Raw genomic sequence first — 21,031 nt, forward strand, 5'->3', positions numbered from 1 at the left:
GGATGCTGCAGGCATACATTAGGACCTTTTTCCTGACCACACACACTTCCCAAAGGTACAGTGAAGCCACAACTCCATTCTTTTGTGGTGGTTAACCCATCTAGAGTTATTGCACCATTTACAATATATTTTACTTTGCTGCAAGGGGACGGAGATGGACCAATGCCAGCAAACTTCATAGTTGATGTGTGGTCAGTTGCTCTGCGAGATTCAACCAAAAGTTTGCAACGCACCACTAGGCGGCCATGTTTGCAATGCATCCGTGCAGTTATTTCAGTCATGCAAGACTGAAGTCCTATATACTTGAATGGGGAAAGACTGATATCTCGAAAAAACGTGAATGAAACAACATATTTCTGTCTAACAATTAAACTTGACATCAGCTGAACAATAACTTTGGTTTCAAATCGCTCTAAAAACACCTTTCTCAGGGTCGTTTTTAGCTACTGCGCATGCGCACAGGTTGGCTACTGTGTTAAGCAACTCTAACAGAGCCCCTTTCTTAGATAACCGTCAATCTTTATTCATTTATGATTGCTGGAAGGCGGGCCAGAGCCAGTTGAATTGTCCTCGCAGTGGTTCTCAAACTTTTTCGCCGTGCGGCCCCACTTGTGTACGCTGCATCCCTTCATGGCCCCCTCAAAGAAAATTTATGACATAAAACATTCCGAAACATATTCCCTAGTTTTACAGACAAGGCTTAAGGCTAGTCCTAGATTAAGACACATCTTGGAGCTGTCTACTGAAAATAGCTTGCACTGGCTAATCTTAAAATATGCCAGTGTCATTGATTTCTCTGAAGATACAAACCAGTAACCTCTTTTTTTAAGGGATGTTTATAAAATTTCATAATTTAACCTAAGGCCTTGTCTTGGCTTTAGCTAAACTTTGTCTGTGAAACCAGGCTGAGGTTTAATTACACAGAATTTATGACAAATTATTGTATTTATAGAATGTCATTAAACTGGGGCCCCCCTGGCACCGTCTTAGGGTCCCTAGGGGGCCATGGCCCCCAGTTTGAGAACCACTGCTCTATAGTAATAGCAGTGCTCAATCTTGTTGTTATATACAGTATCGTTGATTCAACCTGTTGTCACTGAAATTTGTAGTTATATTACAAGGTGGCTTATTTGTATGAAAACCAAACATTAAATTGTACAAAACCGAAAAAAAACTCACTGTTTGCCTATTGTTGGATAATAGAAGTTAAAGTATCATTGTCAAAATTTGTTATGTTACAGTTTCAAAATGACAATACAGAGAACACTTAGATTAAAAAATTGTTTATAAAGCTGCTGTAAATGGAGAAAACTTATACACAGGGGACCAAGCTTTGAAATCCTTGGATTTAGGCTAAGCCCCCAATGTCTACAATGTCTGGCTTTAACTGTCATTTAAATGTCATTAAGTGTTAATACTATGTCAAATAGTTTTATAACAGCATCATGAATATTTTTATGACAGATTTATAAGTTATGTTTTTTGGTTTATGTCAAGTTGTCATGACAAAGACATCTCAAACAATGTCATTTTTGCATTAAAACTGGCATAATTGAACAAATGACACTTAATGACACTTAAAGGTGCAGTGTGTAATTTTTAGAAGGATCTCTTGACAGAAATGCAAAATAATATACAAAACTAAATGATCAGGGGTGTATAAAGACCTTTAAAAATGAACCGTTATGTGTTTATTACCTTCAAATGAGACGTTTTATCTACATACAAAGAGGGTCCCCTTACATGGAAGGCGCCATTTTGTGCAGCCATGTTTCTACAGAAGCCCTTAACGGACAAACCTTTTTACTAAGTTGTCTCCAACGATGACATGTTTGTCCGGTGGCGGCTACCGTAGCTTCTCTATGTGTTTCAAAAGCGAGAGGTGAGCAGTGGACTGAGCCATTGGTTGCAATTCACAACCTCACCACTAGATGCCGCTAAAATTTACACACTGCACCTTTAATGACTGAACGTGCATAAACTCTCCTTCATGTTCATGACGTGTCATGTCATGCTTATGAAGTTGTCATGTCAGTCTTATGCACACCCCTTCAAGTAAAGAGTTACCAATATTGTAAATAATTTTACTACAGTTGATAAAAGATGTTTGTTGAATCTTATGTGAAGTTTAACTCAAAAATATAGATAATTTTTCATAGCATGTTAAACTTGCCCCTTTGTAGGTGTGAGCCAAAATTTGCCACTTTTGGGTGTGTCTTTTAAAATGCAAATTAGCTGATCTCTGCACTAAAAGGCAGTGCCGTGGTTGGATAGTACAGATTGGGGGCATCACAAATGGAGCCAAATTTCAATGACCAAGTTACTGGGTTGTTCTTTATCACATTTTCTAGGTTGATAGACGAACTGGGGACCCAATGATAGCACTTAAACATGAAAAAAGTCAGATTTTCATGTGTCCCCTTTAAATCACTTTCTGGAGTCAATTTATGTTTGCTTGAAAGATTATTTAGACAAGAATGTAGATGGCACATTTAGAAGAAACAGAACACATTCTTACCATATCTTCTCTTTAATCAGTTTCTTTATTTTTTCATTGTAAACAAAGTGATCTGTATGCATGTGTGTGTTTGTTTATGTGTCATTCTTGTATGTGTCTCAGTTCTATCCTTATTGTGGAATCTCTGACTCTTTACACACCCACCCATACGCACGCTGATCGAGTGTCAGATTTAATGGTGGTGACAGAGGGTTATGTGAGTGGGTGTATGGGAAAGTCAAGTCGTTGTCAGTATGCCCTCTGGCCAGTTCGGGCCGACACACACACACACACACACACACACACACACACACACACACACACACACACACACACACACACACACACACACACACACACACACACACACACACACACACACACACAATACAGTCTATACAGCATCACTCAGTGTGCTCAGTATGTACTGTGCAATTTGAATGTGCAGTTTGTTGCAAATGCAAAATTTATTTGTTTCTTAAACATTATGCTCATTTAAAGGTGATGCGAGTCATTTTCATATGTAAAAAGATACGTCTATACCAGGCTGATTCAGTAATGAATTGTGTGTGCTCTCCTGTTCACTCTCAGTTATTGGAGTTGATGTTTGACTCAGTCTCGCTCAGGACAGACTCAAGATAAACAAATACAGAGTAATTGAACTCACATGTCTCAGTGCTCCAGATAAGGCTCAAATGTCAGTTGCCCATCAACAAGGGAACATTTATGGCTCATGTGTTGACCGTAGCAGGTCATAATCTCAAAAAATCAATACGTCTATGCATTCTGTAAGGTTAGTGAAAGATCAAGATAATAAATAAATCTAAAGTAGAACATTTATTTTGACAGGCTGAATAATGACTTCATAATGGGTTAAATGAATATGATGGGTTTGGTCCATGGGTTGTTGTGGGCTGTTGAAGGGATTGGAAGGAGAGAGGGAGTTGAAAGAGGGTGAAGGACGTATATAGGAGGACTGAGAGTGGCTGACAGACTTAATCTAGTTTATAGGCATTTGAGAGTGGAGATAGTGGCATCTTTATGTGCTGAAGAACAGATCAGCCCAGTGCTTAACTGAAAGACAGGCCAGCTGGGAGACTATGCATAGATCAGTCAAAGAGTCACCCCACCTCTGTGTGTAAGTCTGAAGGAGGCTGCACAAAATGTGCTTAACTCCTCCTCTCTCTCTCTCTCTCTCTCTCTCTCTCTCTCTCTCTCTCTCTCTCTCTCTCTCTCTCTCTCTCTCCAACCAACCTTGTGTGTCCTTTATAAGTCTATGTATGTGTGTGTGCAGGCCTCAGTTTCTGAATGTGTTTAGTACATTTGGACTGTAACAATCTCACAGTCTTGTTTAAGACGCATCTTTTATTCTTGTTATCAGGTTAGTGCATTTGCTTACAGAATTTACATGCATTTGTGTGTATGTTTGTGTATTTATCACTTTTTGTGCATCTGCAGTATTTGGATTCAAGCTGAGTTGCAGCTCTGGCTTTCTAATGCTGCGTTTACACCAACCGCGTTTCAGGCGTCAAAATTGTGTCTACCGCGCCTAGATTGCAGCTTGAACAGTTTGAATGCATTCGTTTGACGGGCATTTGGAAAAAGCATGCATTTGACGGGCATTAGAAGCAAACTCCGCTTCTTGTGGGAGGGGCAAGTGCTATGCGGTTGTCTGTTTGCAAGATGACTGATGTTGATTGTGCATTTATCGAGAGAGTTACCAGTTTGTATTTGGTAACCTTACTATAGGGGGAAAATAAACGGCACGGGTCGATAAATGTCACGTGACTCAAAAGTGAAGTGTGTATTACAACTTACCAGGTTGTCCAATCTCCTCACTGACACTCTTCCAAGCGAGGTCCTTTTTATTCCTGTGTCCTCTATAGAAATAAGAACTTGTGTCGTATAGCTGGGTGACTGCTTACAGACAATATCAAGCGTTGGTTGAATGAATGACTGCGGGCAGGGCTGCCACCACAGCAGCAAGCAGGCTCCTGATTGGTTAACGCGGCGCGAAATTCCGCCAAAGTTCAAAATGTTCAACTTGGGCGTCAGCCACAAATTCGTGTGAAACGCAAAATGCACAAAAAGCACCATTCGAGCGCACAATGCTCAATTCGCGCCTTCCGCGTGAACTAGACGCGCAAATGAGGTGGAAACGCGTCTTCCGCACCACGGGAAACGCCTCATACGCGCCGCGGGACCTCCAGACGTGCGTCAACGTGTCTTCACATTGACTTAACATTGAAACCACTCACGGTCTACCGCGGTTGGTGTAAACGCAGCATTAGATGATGTGCTGAACCCACACACACACACACACGCACACACACACACACACACACACGCACGCACGCACGCACACCCACACCCACACCCACACACACACACACCACACACACCCACACACACACACACACACACACACACACACACACACACACACACACACACACACACACACACACATATATATATTCAATAGATGCAATGAAAACAAATGTTGTTGTTTTGTATGTTTATTGTGTTTGATCATCAGTTAATTGACTTTCATTTGTGTGGCTGGTTTAGATATTTTTTAGAGTTAGAGGTGATTGTAGGTTAGTGTGTTGAGTCATGAGTTACTGGTTATTTGTCTTTGGTTTGTTGTTTCTTCAGTATTGCCTATTATCTGTCAGTCTGTGAAGGGGGCGGAGTTAACAGATACACCCGAAGCAGTGGTCTCTAACATAGTGCCCGCGGGCACCAGGTTGCCCGCACTGAGTCTGTGAAATGCTCGCCAAAGCACATTCTACTAATAGCCTCAATTTTAATATGTATTTATTACATATTTCAGGACTCAACATAAAGGACTACCCGGTGGCCTGGGGCAAGCGAGAGAGACGTTCGGGCCAGTAAAAATTATTGTCACTTTCTCGATCGGGCCAGTGCTTCACCCTCAGTCACTAAAATATATTTTCATCAATGTATATTATTTAACATCTTGGAAGTAGACATTTACTTGGGTAAAACACGACGAAAGAAACAATGCAATATTTTGCACAATTTGCTGTCAGTTTACAGGTAAAGTAGAAAAGTTGGGATATTTTTTTCATTGGAACATGTCTGTTGTATATGTATACAATTATATTTGACTTTTTAATTATTATTTTTTAAATATGTGACACTGACATGTTTTTATTGGGGCCAGTGAAAATTTTGGCAGGGCAAGTGAAAACCAGCCAGTATAAAAAATGATTTGCGTTGAGCCTTGTATTTTTATATTAGCTTGGCTAGCTTTTATGTATTTAACATTTTAAACAATGATAAAACATTAACAGGTAAAATAAAATAAAATCAACAAGTAAATCAATAAAGTTTTGAGTAGACTATACATAAAAAGTAGCCCTACAGATAGTTTTTTCCATTGTGGTAGCCCTTACTCCCGAAAATTTAGAGACCCCTGCTCTGAAGTAAACAGAAAATAGGCATGTATGCAGGTGTCTGTTTATACACATAAGGGTTCAACCCAAAAATGAAAATTCTCTCATCATTTACACACTCTCATGTTGTTACAAACCTGTATAAATTTCTTTAAATCGCATCAATCAGTGCATCATTCTGATGGCTTCTTGAAAAATACTTGCAGTGTTATCTATCTAAAGGTCAGTCTTCAGACTTTAGTGATGGTGTTTCTGGCTGTATGAAATCCTCGGGTCTGTGATCGTGACAGAGACTGAATCACGGCATATGAATGACAGCATTCATTAATGGATGAATCTTATCTTTAGTAAATGCTCAGTAAAATTGTTGTGTCTATCATTCTTCACTTCATACTCAGTCATCTGCCTCTCCTTGTTTCTTGGGCTTTTCATGAAAGAAAGCTCAAAACCATGCTGTGCATTATTGTGCACATAGTTAGTTTTTTGTGTTAAAACTCTATTTTAAATTAGCTAGCTGTGCCTCATTTAGATAAATAATACATTAATAAATAATGCATTAATAACTGTATTACAAGCATCCGTTTCATAAAAATAGCTTTGAACTCTTTGCACTCCAGCACACATAACGCCATATGCTTTTAAAGGGTGTTAAATTATAGACTCACTAACTGAGGAATTTTCAGGAATTGAAAGTTAAACTAAAAGGATCCAGTTATTTAACGCCAATAAATATTTCTCCACTTATAACAATTCCTGCAGTTTCATTTACAACCACTAGAGGGAAGAAGAGGGCTATTTGTCACTGGGTTGAACTCTGGGTGATCCTTCTCTTTCTGCCTATGTCTAATGTCTCTCTTCATTTTGTTATGGTTTTATTTTAAACCTTGGCATAATTAAGCCTATGGCGTAACTGATGGATTCTTCATCCTCCTACACTTGTAAAAGCTCACACGACTACGTCTCTTAGACAAGTTTACAAAGAGCACAGAGAAATTGGAGGTACAGCAGACTGCACTTGATGGCCCCCGGCTTTGGAGAGAAGCCCTTCTTTTACTGAAAGAGCTTATGATGTCTACATTGCTCTTTACAGTAGTAAGATATATAGAAAGAGAGAAAGTATTTGCCTCAGCAGGATACGCAGGTTGAATACAGCGGGATTGAGTTTTTCCTTCCTTTTAAGGGATTAATGCCTGTGTGAGCGTTGCGGGATAATGTGCTCAAAATTGGTATGGGAATTACTATTTTATAGTCTGACATGAGGCTATGAGTCAAGATCACACACACAAGTATTGTGTTTGTGTACAGATTAAAAGGCTTCTGTCTTAAAGCATGCATATGGTGCTACCAATAACATTATAAGGAAAGCAAGAGATTTTGCCTGCCTCATTATTTTCTACTTATTTTTCGATTGTGGCTCTTGTCATCTTAAAAGATAAGACCAAGATCTACATCAAGTGCTGTCCAAGGTGCAGCTCTTTTAAACAACCAGATCTCTGTGACTCAAAAGGTTACAAAAGGACCATGTTTGGTTCCCCAAAGAACGATTCAGTCAAAGGTTTTTAAAAGAACCCTTTTAAACTTTTTCTAGTATAAAGATTTTTTCAAATCGGGATTTGCTTAAGAGAAGTGGTCATCTGATTTTAAAGGCAGAGCGAGAGAGGAAATCAAGCAGTGGATATATGAGAATGAAACGTTTTAGCTTTAACTCCAGAGCGGATCTAATCCTCTCAAATGACAGACATTCTTTCACTGGGTTTATTCATCTCTTTATCTTCTCCTCTCATGTTTCTCTGTTTCTTCCTGCCTGTTGAGATGCTGAGAGGCTGATTGAAGGGCCAGGTGCTGTTGCAGGAAAGTGTAAAGCCGTCCTGATTGCCTTTTTTCTACTGACTGTGCCCGGTTCCACTGACTTACCCTGGATCTCTTCAATTTGACCAACTGCTCCTGTGTTCAACATATAATCTACACAAATGTCCCACTTAAATGAAATTCACCATATGTGACTGAGAAGGGCCAATATTATGCCAAATCCACTTTACAAGGTGTTTGGACATAAATGTGTGTTGGCAGTGTGTGAACACAATCACCCTATAAAAACACCAAATCCTTGTTTTTTAATTCCTATTAAACCAGAGCAGTCTCATTAGACATGGTATTTTTTTGATTAACTTGTTAATGTGATGTCACACTAACAAAGCCCCAGCCAAAGCCAATGACTGATTGGTTAACTTTATAAATGTGTTTGTTAGCACGTTGTAGCTAAAAATACTATTGTCCCAGGCTGTATTCACTGGAATCAGATCTATTTTAACCAAAAGCAGTAGCTCATTTGCATTTAAAGGAACACTCCACTTTTAAAAAAAAATGCTGATTTTCCAGCTCCCCTAGAGTTAAACATTTGATTTTTACCATTTTGGAATCCATTCGGCTGATCACCGGGTCTGGCGGTAAGGGGTTGTGTACACCAAAACTTTTAAACGCGGCTGAAAACACCTGGACAACGCCAAATACAGCTGTTTTTCAGCTGAGTGCCAGCTTTCTTCAGTCAAGCGGTTTGGTAGCTCTGATATGTCAGCTGTGAGACGGTTGGTTGCTGTGATACTTGTCCCGCCCCACCTCCACTGTGATTGGACGGCCGCGTGAGAACTGACATTGACGAGCGGAGCTTTTCTTCCAAAGTTGAACATTTTTCAACTCCCGGTGCTCAGCGATGAGCGTGGAAAAACCGCCTGGCGCCGGTTTTCAGCGCGGAAGAAAACCGCTAGCTGCTGGCTTATTTGAAAAACGCCGAGCTTCCACTGGAAACTATTGAAAACATGCGCCGGCCGCGGGCGTAAAAGCTTTAGTGTGTCCAGCCCCTAACACTTTTAGCATAGCTTAGCACAATCCATTGAATCTGATAAGACCATTAGCATTGCGCTAAAAAATAGCCAAAGAGTTTCAATATTTTTCCTATTTAAATCTTGACTCTTCTGTAGTTACATCGTGTAGTAAGACTGACAGAAAATTAAAAGTTGTGATTTTTTTTAGGCAGATATGGCTAGGAACTATACTCTCATTCTGTCATTATAATCAAGGACTTTGCTGCTGTAACATAGCTGCAGAAGGCGCAGTGATATTACACAGCAGCCGAAAATAGTCCCCTTGGTTACTTTCAATAGCTGGGGACTATTTTCGGCTGCTGCGTAATATCATTGCGCCTTCTGCAGCCATGTTACAGCAGCAAAGTCCTTGATTATTACGCCAGAATGAGAGTATGCCTATAGTTCAGCCATATCTGCCTAGAAAATCGCAACTTTTAATTTTCTGTCAGTCTTAGTACACAATGTAACTACAGAAGAGTCCGGTTTTAAATAGGAAAAATGTCGAAACTGTTTGGTTATTTTTTAGCGTGATAATCTAGATTCAATGGGTTGTGCTAAGCTATGCTAATGTGCTAGCGCCAGACCCGAAGATCAGCTTAATGGATTCCAAAACTGTAAAAATCAGATGCAGGCATTTTGGACATGCTATAAAAATGATCTGTGGGATATTTTGATCTGAAACTTTACAGACACTTTCTAGGCACACCTGATACTTATATTTCTTATTGTAAAAATGGGTATAATATTGACTCTTTAATAGGAGCAGGCAGGTATTGCTATAGTTTTGTGAATAAGGTGCCACTGATATTGAAAAGAAAGTGTGTTTGAGCTAGAAGAAGGAAAGCATCTTAATGTGAACTCTTGGACCAGAGCTCTATATAAGCCAATTCCCTCTTGAACCATAATTCATTCACTCTGAGACCATTTTTGTCCTTTGTGCTGGAGATCTGTTTGTGGTTTTGTGAATCTTTTCCAGTGCTCCATAGGCATGTTTATGCGACTGAGGTTTGCATGAGTGTGTGAATTTGAGGTCTAGGTTTTGGCTTCGATGCTTGGGTCTCATCATTTAACACAAACAGATTTTCCTGACTGCTTTCGGTACCTCATGAGCGTCATATCTCAGCGTGCCTATAAAACCCACTTCTCATCCATCATCTCTCCATCTTCGCTGCACTCATCTGTTTCTGCTTAAGATGCATGTTTATTTTGTTCAGTTTGAATGTCTATGGTTTTGCCTCTTTGCATGACACCCCCAGTTTAAACAATATTATTTAAAGCCTTAAAGCTACAAAACTGCAGCCTGCTTCGTGTTAGGAATGCGAATGACTCTAGATGTATGAAGGCAGGGATCAATTATTAATTTCACTGCAACAGTTACTCTAGAGTTTCCTCCTCTATAACTAGTTTCGGTCAAGTCCTCCATATTGTTTTTATTCATCTCTTCAATAACCTCAGCGTGACTAGGAGCTTTAGGAGGCCTCAACCCCCTTCCCACTAATCTCCCCACAATATTGAAACGGCTCCAGTAGATGTAGTGAAAGAAAAGGAATTGAAACAGGCTGGAGGCAGAGAGTCCAGGGAAAAGTAGGCGTGTCCTTCCTTCAAATCCTGTTCCACGGGGTTTCACAAAGTCCATCATGAGTTTAAAGAAAAGAAGGGGGTCTCTCTCGCCATTACTTCTTTTCTCCACCCCTTTTCTCCCCCACCACTCTTTTTTCCTTTAAAGCCCCCTAAATGTTCTCATGTTCTCTTGCACCCTTTACCCTCTTTTCCAGCACAAAGTAGACAAGATTAATTTCCTTTTGCTGCCTATTTTCCTTGGTCCTGCAGGAATAGGTCAGGTGGCCCTGATCTGTAATCCAGGTGAGTGTAGAACAGGTAAACTTAGCTTGAATCAGATTTTTAGTCAATGCAACTAAAGTCTCAGTGGCCAGCAGAATATGATAATATAGTTTTAAGTTATGCTTAAGTTCTGTCCATTTTCATTTAGCTTTTTGTCAGATGCAACTTGGAAAGTCTGTATGGTGTGTGTGTGTGTGTGTGTGTGTGTGTGTGTTATTTCTATAGGTAGATAAATCTCTGTAGCAAAGTTTTAATTGCTGGTTTTGAGGTTTGGGTTTTATTTGTTGTTTTTTTGTGAGAGAATTCACTGCAAACATACATTTCCTAATAAATTTTTGTCTTGTTTTTTAGCCTTAAGAGGTGCAATGTGTAACTTTTAGAAGGATCACTTGCCAGAAATGCAATATAATATACATTATCAGTGGTGCATAAAAGACCTTACATAATGAACATTATTGTTTTTATTACCTTAGAATGAGCCATTTTTATCTACATACACCGCAGGTCCCCTTAAGGGTTTATTATAGTTGTGCGTGGCGTAGGTTACATGTCGGTTTTCATTTATACGCCTGTAACCACAGTAGCAGCGTGACCGTCAATGAAGAAGCAGTTTGGCCAGTTTAACCCACAAATGAAGAAGAAACAGCAGCTTGTTGTGTATGTTTTGAGATGACCAGCAGTGATGGAAGTAAATAAACAGCGACTTTTGTTGCAGTTTCAGCTAAATCACTCCTCAACTTGGTCCATCTTTGTTCTCACCGTCGCAAACGGAAATACCTATAACGCTTGCGGTCCGCGTAGAACTGATGTGCTGTTAAAAGTCTGTCGAGGTGCACGTCAGGCTCAAGCGTGCCGCACAAGCCCTGAAAAGTGAAGCCAAAAGTACGACTATAAATTGGACTTTACATGGAAGTCTCTGTCATGTTTCTACAGTAGCCATAAACAGATAAACTGTTCTACAGAGTGCGTGTCGTCTCTACTTTGTCTCAGACATAGACTGTAAAAACGCGACGTCGCCTCCCTCCACTGTTATGAATTAAAGCCAAAAATGTCCGACCATGGTCGCTGTCATGTTACGTAAAAACGTATGCAAAGAAGGAATGGTACGTGGAGCCAGAGGCGGAGCCGCGGTATCAAACTTCCGCCCAAACGCTTGCGCGACCAATTCAACCACGCCAATCATAACGACACGCCAAGTTTCTATAGCATCAAAATACTAGCTAAAGTGAAACTTATCACAAAAATGAACACTTTAACATATATCAGCGTGATAACAACTACTTGAAAGGACCAAAATCATCTTTCGGAAACTTTTATTGAAAGTGTAAATAATTAGTTTTTTTGTGCAGAGTCCCATTCGTTTGAATGCAGAGGGCGGGGTTTATGACTTGTACTGCAGCCAGCCACCAGGGGGCAATCGAAGACCCAGCGGCTTTACTTTTCAAGACTTATGAGGCACACCCAGTCTCAGATGACATGTTTGTCCTGTGGCAGCTACCGTAGCTTTTCTTTGCGCTTTGAAATTGAGGCTGGTTGCAATACGCAATGTCCCCACTAGATGCCCCTAAAACCCGCACATTACACCTTTAAAACAAATTAAATTTATATTACTGGTACTGTTTTTTACCTCCATGTCGCTATCTCTGTTCGAAACATAAAATTGCAGGGCAGATCTTTTCGTACTTGCTCAATGATTTATTAATTTTTTTATCAAAAAAGTTACGGATTGCAACTTTAATCAAAAAATGTTTGACATAATGTACACATGCATACCTTGCAATGCACTGTAAGTCGTTTTGGATAAAAGTGTCTGCCAAATGCATTTATGTAAATGTAAACAAAACAGCCGTGACCAAAAGTTTTGAGAATGGCACGAATATTAATTTTCACAACGTCTGCTGCTTCAGTGTTTTTAGGTCTTTTTGTCAGATGTTACTATGGTATACTGAAGTATAATTACAAGCATTTCATTAGTATCAAAGGTTTTTATTGATAAAAACTAATAATTACTGATTATTAATAAACTGACAATAAGTTTATGCAAAGAGTTAATAACTTGCAATGTTGACCCTTATTGTTCAAGACCTCTGCAACTTGCCCTGGCATGCTGTCAACTTCTGTGCCACGCCCTGACCGATGCCAGCCCATTCTTGCATAACCAATGCTTTTGTTTGTCAGAATTTGTTGGTTTTGTTTGTCCACTCGCGTCTTGAGGATTGACCACAAGTTCTCAATAAAATTAAGTTCTGGGGAGTTTTCTGACCATGGACCCAAAATGTCAATGTTTTGTTCCCTTATCCACTTAGTTATCACTTTTTGCTCCATCATGCTGGGAAGCCATTCATCACCCAACTCTTCTTGGATGGTTAGGAGAAGTTGCTGTCAGAGGATGTTTTTGTACCTAAAGCAGCAGACTTTGTGAAAATTAATATTTGTTTCATTCTCAAAACATTTTCCCATGGCAGTACATTGCATGCATGAAAGATAAATGCAATGTATACAGTATATGAATAATGATTAGATGGATTTTTTCCTGAATACTAATACTGAAAATATTTTTGTGTCAATGTAAAGGCAAGAAGCAAGCCTACTGTAGATTTACAGTTATTTTCATGAGTGCTGGCTAACAGCACGTAGGCCTGTGGAGAACTTTGCACATAAAGCAGCAGATGATTGACAGTCAGCGTATTGTGAGAGCCAGAAGGAAGAGAGATGTCATGAGGGATGCCGATATAATGAAACCTGCTTGTGCTATCAGATTTTCCCCTCGCTCTTCTCCTCTCTCTCTGTTTCCCAGTCTAGATTATGAAGTCATGATTTTAAGGCAACTCTGCAGGCTTGGCAGTTTCTTCAGGTTTGCTGAGACAAAAGATGCTGTTACACAGCTTTTAAGATGATTATATAACCAGAACGTGTTATGTCAGAAGGCGGCTATGAAGAAAATCCAAACTGGCCGAGACTTATTAATCAAATCAGAAAGCAGAGAGAGATAGTTGGCAGTTTTAGTTGTGATGAACTGTTTTTGGTTAACCTTAGCAGTTTTGTGTCAGTATGGGGCAAACATTATAATCCCCTAGCTTTATGTCTTGTAACATCAACTCATTTCTCTCGTTTTGATTAGCACAGTTCTTACTGGAAGTATGACACAGAAACAGAGCACACATAGGCTTATGTCCCAAAAGCATTTTCATCTGCTGGGTTTCAAACATTGTTAGTGTTGATGTCAATCAAACATTTATATGAAGATTAACAATATTGCTGTTGTCATGTCTAATCTTAATAACAACTGCTTGATTTGGGTCTGCTGCACAGGGTAATATTGTAGCTGGAATCAGTGCTTTCAGGCAGTTATTATGGCGTTTAGTTATTATTCAAACCAAACCCAAGTGCGTTTGACCCCCAAAGCCTGGTTTGTTTTGACAAGTGTGATCACGCCGTACTGTGCCCGGCCGGGTGCAGTTTGGTTTATCACACCCTGGCGCACATTCAGAGGTGGGCTCGGTCCACTTGGGCTCAGCCACAGACTGTGTAGTGTGATCACAAAAGGAGAGACGTCACTTACGCGACCAGTCACCTTCATCTTGCCTTCGTAAAAACCTTCTACCCTTATTTTATCCCTAGAAAGCCATGCTTGACCATCACCAAACCAGCTCTTTATAAACAATCATTGCATACAAACATTTGTTTCCATTTGGTACCACGAGTAGAACAGGTATTTCACTGTACCTTTTTGCTTTGGTTTTTATGATTGATAATAATAGTTCAATTTAAAAAGTTAACTTCAAAGTTATTAGTAAATGCTATTTTGGCATGAAAGGTCCCGTTTTCCTCTGTTTTCGAAGTGTAATTGTGTTTACGGTGCGCAATATAACGTGCTCATGTATCGTGTGTAAAAAAACACAGTATTTTTCACACAATTTACTTTTCTCTATAACGCTTTTTTACTGTCCTAAAAATGGGCTGATGGCTTCCTTGTTCTATGAAGTCCCTCCTTCAGAAATATGTAACGTTTTCTGATTGTGTAGCTGGTTTAGTGTGTTGTGATTCGACAGCAGCTTAGCTTAGCAGTGCCGTTTGAGCGTAGCTGGCGACTGACGTATTCCTGTGGGCGGAGTTAAGTCCAAAACTTTATTCAACCGGGAAGTAGAAGGCTGTAGTCCAAATTGGCCGGTATTTGGGCTGTAACGATTAATCGTGCAAATGCGTGTTTTCTCAATGAATGAAAATTAATGAATTACGGTGAAATCCCGGCACATCAGCACGCCAGGGGGCACTCTCATGCAGAAACTCCCTTTGTGCCAGCATTACAAACGCTATTCCAGGAAATGTCTACAGGAATATTTATATCGCTGTTCTTCAAATTGTTTCAGGTATTTTCATGATAATATTTTGAAGAATATTTTGAATGATTTTTATTTAACGAGTGTTGCTTTTTTAAATGCACGTTATAACCGACTCATAATGATTTTAGATTGATAAGGACTTCCTACTGACCAAATGCCGTAGTACACGCACAAGGTGAGCATGAAACAAAAAATCGCAGCCTTGCGATTCAGAATCGATTTCAGACAGGCATTTTTAATGGGACACGCAATTTAATCGTTACATCCAAGCCGTTATCTGTAGTACTTGAAAAGCATATTCTGTTAAAGATATTTTATATATAAGATATATCTGACCATTGAACTTTGAGCTTTATAATTTGCAGACATTATTTATGCTCAAACTAAAGTTAAAAAAATTGGATCAAGTCATCTTAAAGTAAGAAAACTCATGCCTCACAAGAACGTGAATAATTAAAGCTCATTTTATATATTATTTAATGAGTGTAAATGAGGCTTGTTTTAGCAAAGGGAATGCTAAACTAACACAATGGAGTTACGAGCCGTACAATGTAGAGAGATTGCGTTCCTGCAAAATCAACTATGTTGCCCACTACTGTATATAAGCATGCAAACCCACAACTGCCCCACTTGTGTGTGTGTCTTTGTTTTTAGGTGTGAAGATCCAGTGTTTGTCTTCTCTCTTTCTAAACATTAGGTCTTTTGTTAAAAGTTAGATCTTTCTTTTCGTCTCAATCTTTCAATGTTTGCTGGTGTGTTTTAGATGTAAAGAGAACTTGAGTGCGTTTAAAGGGTGAATATGAGATTGCATATATGCAAGACAGGCACATATGACCTACAGTATGTGTCACCAGCTTATGTAGTGGTATATGTAAATGTGAGAGTGTGTGAGATGAGGGGACAGATCCAGGGTTCCTCTTACATAACCAAACTACTGGGAAACCATCTGAGAAGTTGAGATCACCCCAATGAATGTGCCGGGGGCTTTTGGTAACATAAATTTCGATCATGTCTAACATCTGGATAGTTAAGAGATTGGTCCTCGAGGAAGTAGTTTGGTTTGAAAGCTGTTTTCATAAAGACATCTGAAGAGAATACCTGGAGTCCAGAGGATCCTTATTAATTCTCATTCTTGAATATTTTATATGATTAGTATTCTGTGCTACCCCTCCTCTGCAATGTTAAAAAAATGGTCAAAATACGTACCCCCGCTGTCACCAGGGCAATATGTTTTAAAAATGTTCTAATAAGGTACAGATATGTACACTCTTTGGTACCAGTATGTACCTCTAAGGTACTAATATGAAGTCTTTAAGTGCAAAGCTATACTTTTTTTAAGAAACCATTACAGAAAAAGCTGCGATCTCGTGACATAAGTGAGGTCTTCAAAATCTCCTGAGCTAATTCTCTTCTGAGTTTATGATGAGAAACGCCCAGGCCTCAAACAATATTTATTCAGATGATCAATTTATGAACACAATTCACAGCTAACTGTGGTCTGGGATGTCAGCTGTTTTACTTGAAAGACCATTTCCAGAAACAAATCCTCCTGTGCTTCCATCTCTGGCAGCTGGTCAGCCGTCCCCGTTTGCACAGAGACTTTTGATGTAGGATTTGAGCTGCTCCGCCTCGCTTCCTCCATCCTATCATAGCGCGAGCTGCATAACAAACCAAATGTCTCTTTAAACCTCCCCTGCTCCACATGCAGAAAACACGCCTCGTTCTCATTCAGATCAACTGAGCAGTTTAGCCGAAATTACAATCCCCTAATCCGCCGCTGCATGGAAGAGTTTAAAAAAGAGACGAACAGACAGAATAATGAAATGAGCAGAATGAAATAAGACTGTGATATAAATAAAAAGATGAAAGAAAGTCTGAAAATAGGATTAAAGTAGAAAATAATGGTTTTATTGCCGTTCAGAGGAGGGAATTGTAGCAATGCAGTTGAAGCATACAGGGAGTGTGTCTGTAATCCAGCGGATGGATGGACAGTTAGGGGTTGTAATCTGCTATGTTCATGCAGCTCTGTGCCGCCTACAATAGAGTGGGATTATTAATCTGCAGGCAATTATCCCAAATCCCTATCTGTGACCAGATGTCCACTGCTCTAGATTCAGTCTCTTGATGATAAATCATGGATCATTACATACAGACAGCTCTTACTGATGATACAACATCTGATTTCATGCTGTCGAACAGAGACTACAGGATTGACGCACGATAGTGTGGATTGGCACCGCTGCTCTGAACACACTCTGGGTCTGAACTAAAAGGTACCCTAAAACCCATTTTATCCCCTCTGTTCTTGTCTCTGGATCCATTTACAAATGTTCTTCACTTACTGCTTCCAGCAATGTGTGAAACTCAGTTAACTGTATGGGGAGGAAGTCACCAACTTGGGTTGTATGACAGCATGTGTTTGTTCTGTGGTGTAGACCTGGTTTGATTAACTCTTTCCCTGCCAATGACCAGTTTTTCCGGCAATCCGTATTTCTGCTATTATCAACCAGGTGGCGCTCTTACCCAACTTATAAATCCCAGAAGTATCCACTTAGGGCAAACAGTTCTAACTCTGTGTATGTTTTGGTGATCGCTCTGAATCTGATCTCTATCAAAATGTGGTATTTTTTAAGAAAATTGCCCATATTTGAGAGGTGATATAAAGAGAATAAATAAAGGCATTAAACTTTCGTAAAATCATAAAAATGCTGGTGCTGGCTGGCAACTTTAAAAAAAACACTGGCGGGGAAAGAGTATTATTATTTTTGTTCTGCTGAACACAAAGAAAGATATTTTAAGCAATGTTTGTAACCAAACCATTTTTGAGCACCTTTGATTTCCTTAGTGGGTGATTCTCACGAAAACTTGGTTTTAAAAATGTCAAGCATGAAAATGTAAAAATTGCTTAAATTTACTTTTTTTCCCACCAGACATTGAAAAACAAAGTCTGGAGTAAATGGGAACATTAATTTAAAAACTTTTACTTATCATTTAACACTTTTTGTAACATAATTTAAAAAATTTGTCCTAAAAAATCTCATTACCGCAACAGTCAGAAAACATCAAGACTGACATATTTTCAAAATGACATGACAAACCTGAAAGAACATAATTTGGAGATTCTGCACATGCATTTAAAATCAAAGTATTATGCTTCTATTAATTAAATTAACATTTAATAAGCATCTGTTGCGGTAATGATAATCAAAATGTCGTTTAAGCATTCTGATAAGACAATATTTCAAATTAACTGTAAAAAAAATGATCTTACCTGGTAGCCATCTTGAAGTAACTGGTCCATGTGATTGGTCACTCAAAATCAAACTTTATTAAAATTCTGTATGTGTGCTTAAACTGTTCTCAAAAAGTGTTGCGGAGGATGAGAACATCAGGCATGGACACATCATTTTCCTAATTTTTCTTCATTATTATTATACATGAATATTCAGTAAATATTTTTTCTGTCATCTAAAGTAGTCTAGCAAAACATCCATTTATTTTTTTCCTAATATTTTTGTGTTAATTTGATTAAATTACAACATAACGCATGTTCAAACACAGCCGGACACATTGCTGTAATGAGAATTTCAGCAGAAAATGAGATAAAATTTACAATTATAAATTCTTATGTTGAAATCACACATTGTGCAAGGTAGAACACAGTATTGTGTTAATTCTGATGCTTTTTAATGTTACTATATTACACATTTTAAAGCTAAAGTCATTAGTGCCGTGGTGTTTCAATGGTTTCGTGAGAATCACCCTAGTACTATTTTTCCTACTATGGAAGTCATTGGTGCTTCTGTTTCCTGATTGATAAAAAGTATATTTTTTTGTGTTCAGCAGTTTGTAACAACATAAGGGTGAGTAAATGATGACAAAATGTTCTTTTTTGGATGAACTATCCCTTTAATAATGTATAGGGTAAGATGCAGAGAGCTACTGGAAACACAATGCACAAACCCAAAGGGACTTTTTTGCAAAACGTAATTTATTGTAAGTACATTGATTTCAGACTTTAGAGGAAGAAATTGAAAGCTCCAGGCTTGGGCCATAATAAAACTATTTGGCACTCACTCATTTGTAACTGCAACAGAATACGTGATTAAAATCAAAGAGAGCCAAAACAAATTAGGCATCCAAAAATAATTTAAAATAGTGTTTCTGTGACAGGTGCAGTAGATCTTATCTTATATATTATGCATGACAGAGAGTGGGCCAAGTTGTCAAACGTCGGTTTTGGATGTTGACTTAAGAGGAAACAGTGTTGGAAAGAAATATTAAGCAGATTTAAGGTTGAATTGCTGATATTACACAGGGATTATTTTAGTGGTCACCCTTGATGTGCATGGTCCGTGAGAAGTATGAGAAAAAAAGAGAGACGATAGAGCAGATCTGATCTCATCTTTTTGTCACACTCTTTCACTTTAGCACCAGATGAAAAACAATAGGTTCACTGCAGCTGTGAAGCCAGCTGTCACTTTGAGAGAGAGAGAGAGAGAGAGAGAGAGAGAGAGAGAGAGAGAGAGAGAGAGAGAAGAACAACCCCCCTGTAGTCATACAGTGAAATTGTCACAGCCAGCTGTTACTGTATCAGTCAGACTAGGATTGAAACTAACAGAGTATTGTTGTGTTTCTCTGGGAGACTGAGGCTAGTTGTCATCTTAAAGGTGCAATGTAGGACTTTTAGAAGGATCCAAACTTTATATTGCATTTCTGTCAGATCCTTTAGATTCTAGAGGATCTGACAAAAATGCAATATAATATACATAAAGACCTTATATATGAAAATGAAATGCATTGTTTTTATTACCTTAGAATGAGACGTTTTTTATCTCCATACACCGCGGTCCCCTTACATGGAAGTCACCATTTCATGCTGTCTTGTTTCTACAGTAGCCCTGAACGGATCAACTGTTTTGATACTACGTTGTCTCAGTACTACAATGACACCTTTGACCTGTTGCGGCTACCATAGCTTCACTATGCGTTTCAAAAATTAGGGGTGAGCTGTTGACTGGGGCGTTGGTTGCAATTCACAGTTTAATCGCTAAATGCAGCTAAAAGTCTCACATTGCACCTTTAAGATTTTTTTAAATCCTGGCCAATTATGAAATCTCTTTGCAACACACACATGAAGGAGAATCTTGACAGATATTCTTCTCTCAAATCTGAAACGTGCTCACATTACAAGATTTTTTTTTGGCCATTTTTGCCTTTATTTAAACAGTGATAGAGGAGAGGACAGGAAAGTACAGGGAGGAGAGAGGGTATGGGATCGTCAAATGACCACGAGCCAGGAATCGAACTTGGGTCGCCGAAAGTGCGAAAGCACCACATATCGGATCGATGCCCGCTACACCATCGGCTCCGACCACACTACAAGATTTGAAAATGATGGGATCACACACTATAGGATATAATTAAGATTATAGTGCCAGTGGGAGCGCTTTGCGTCACATCACAGGGAAGCCGATTTAAACGTTAGAGATTATGACACATTTATTATTACTTTTACTTTTCAAATTTGCTAACTAGTACGCTAGCAGCTTTCTACACTCACTTAGTGTTTAAAATTGAGCCAATTTCTCCTCAGTTCTTGTTTTCACACTTATTACACCTGTTTTCTCTGCCTCTGCTGTCTACCGGACCCACACAGTAGTTTGTTTTGCGGTGGCTTTCAAAAGGTCTGTCATTCACCTATCTCTTTCATTGGCTGTTGGGAAAGTAATGATGTTATCATCAGGATTTCCTAAATGTTAAACATGATTGGTGCAGCCCGACACATTACATGATAATCTAAACCGAACATCGGAACCGATCGAGGTCCGGGACCTGATTTTTTCTCAGATTCTCGGGACGGGGGAATTCATGGTAAATTCTGGCTGATAATCCTGTAGTGTGCACCCAGCTTTAAGTCGTTCAGAAATCTATATGTTGTCACATCACAGGGTAAGTTGTCACAATGGAAAGTGCTATTAAACCAGTGGCGGCCAGCGACTTCTTTTTTCGAGGGAGCACGATGCGAAGTTCGTCATAACATGTACGTAGCCCGTCATTTGT

At 39.2% G+C, this 21,031-nt stretch overlaps 1 protein-coding gene across 4 annotated transcripts in view; it reads left to right on the forward strand.

The window, feature by feature from the left end:
* nhsl2 (NHS-like 2) overlaps positions 1-21,031 on the forward strand; it is an 85,172-nt gene that overhangs the window by 17,262 nt on the left and 46,879 nt on the right. Inside the window, exon 1 of one of the 4 annotated variants that reach the window (XM_055210831.2) lies at positions 9,397-10,646. The exons of the other annotated variants lie outside the window; for them this stretch is intronic. Coding sequence (XP_055066806.2) covers positions 10,526-10,646 — 121 coding nt within the window. The 5' untranslated portion in view covers positions 9,397-10,525. Of the gene's footprint in view, positions 1-9,396; positions 10,647-21,031 lie in introns of those variants that run through there. 4 annotated transcript variants of the gene reach the window in all.

The sequence above is a fragment of the Misgurnus anguillicaudatus genome, chromosome 21, assembly GCF_027580225.2.
Source record: "Misgurnus anguillicaudatus chromosome 21, ASM2758022v2, whole genome shotgun sequence".
Taxonomy (NCBI): Eukaryota; Metazoa; Chordata; class Actinopteri; order Cypriniformes; family Cobitidae; genus Misgurnus; species Misgurnus anguillicaudatus.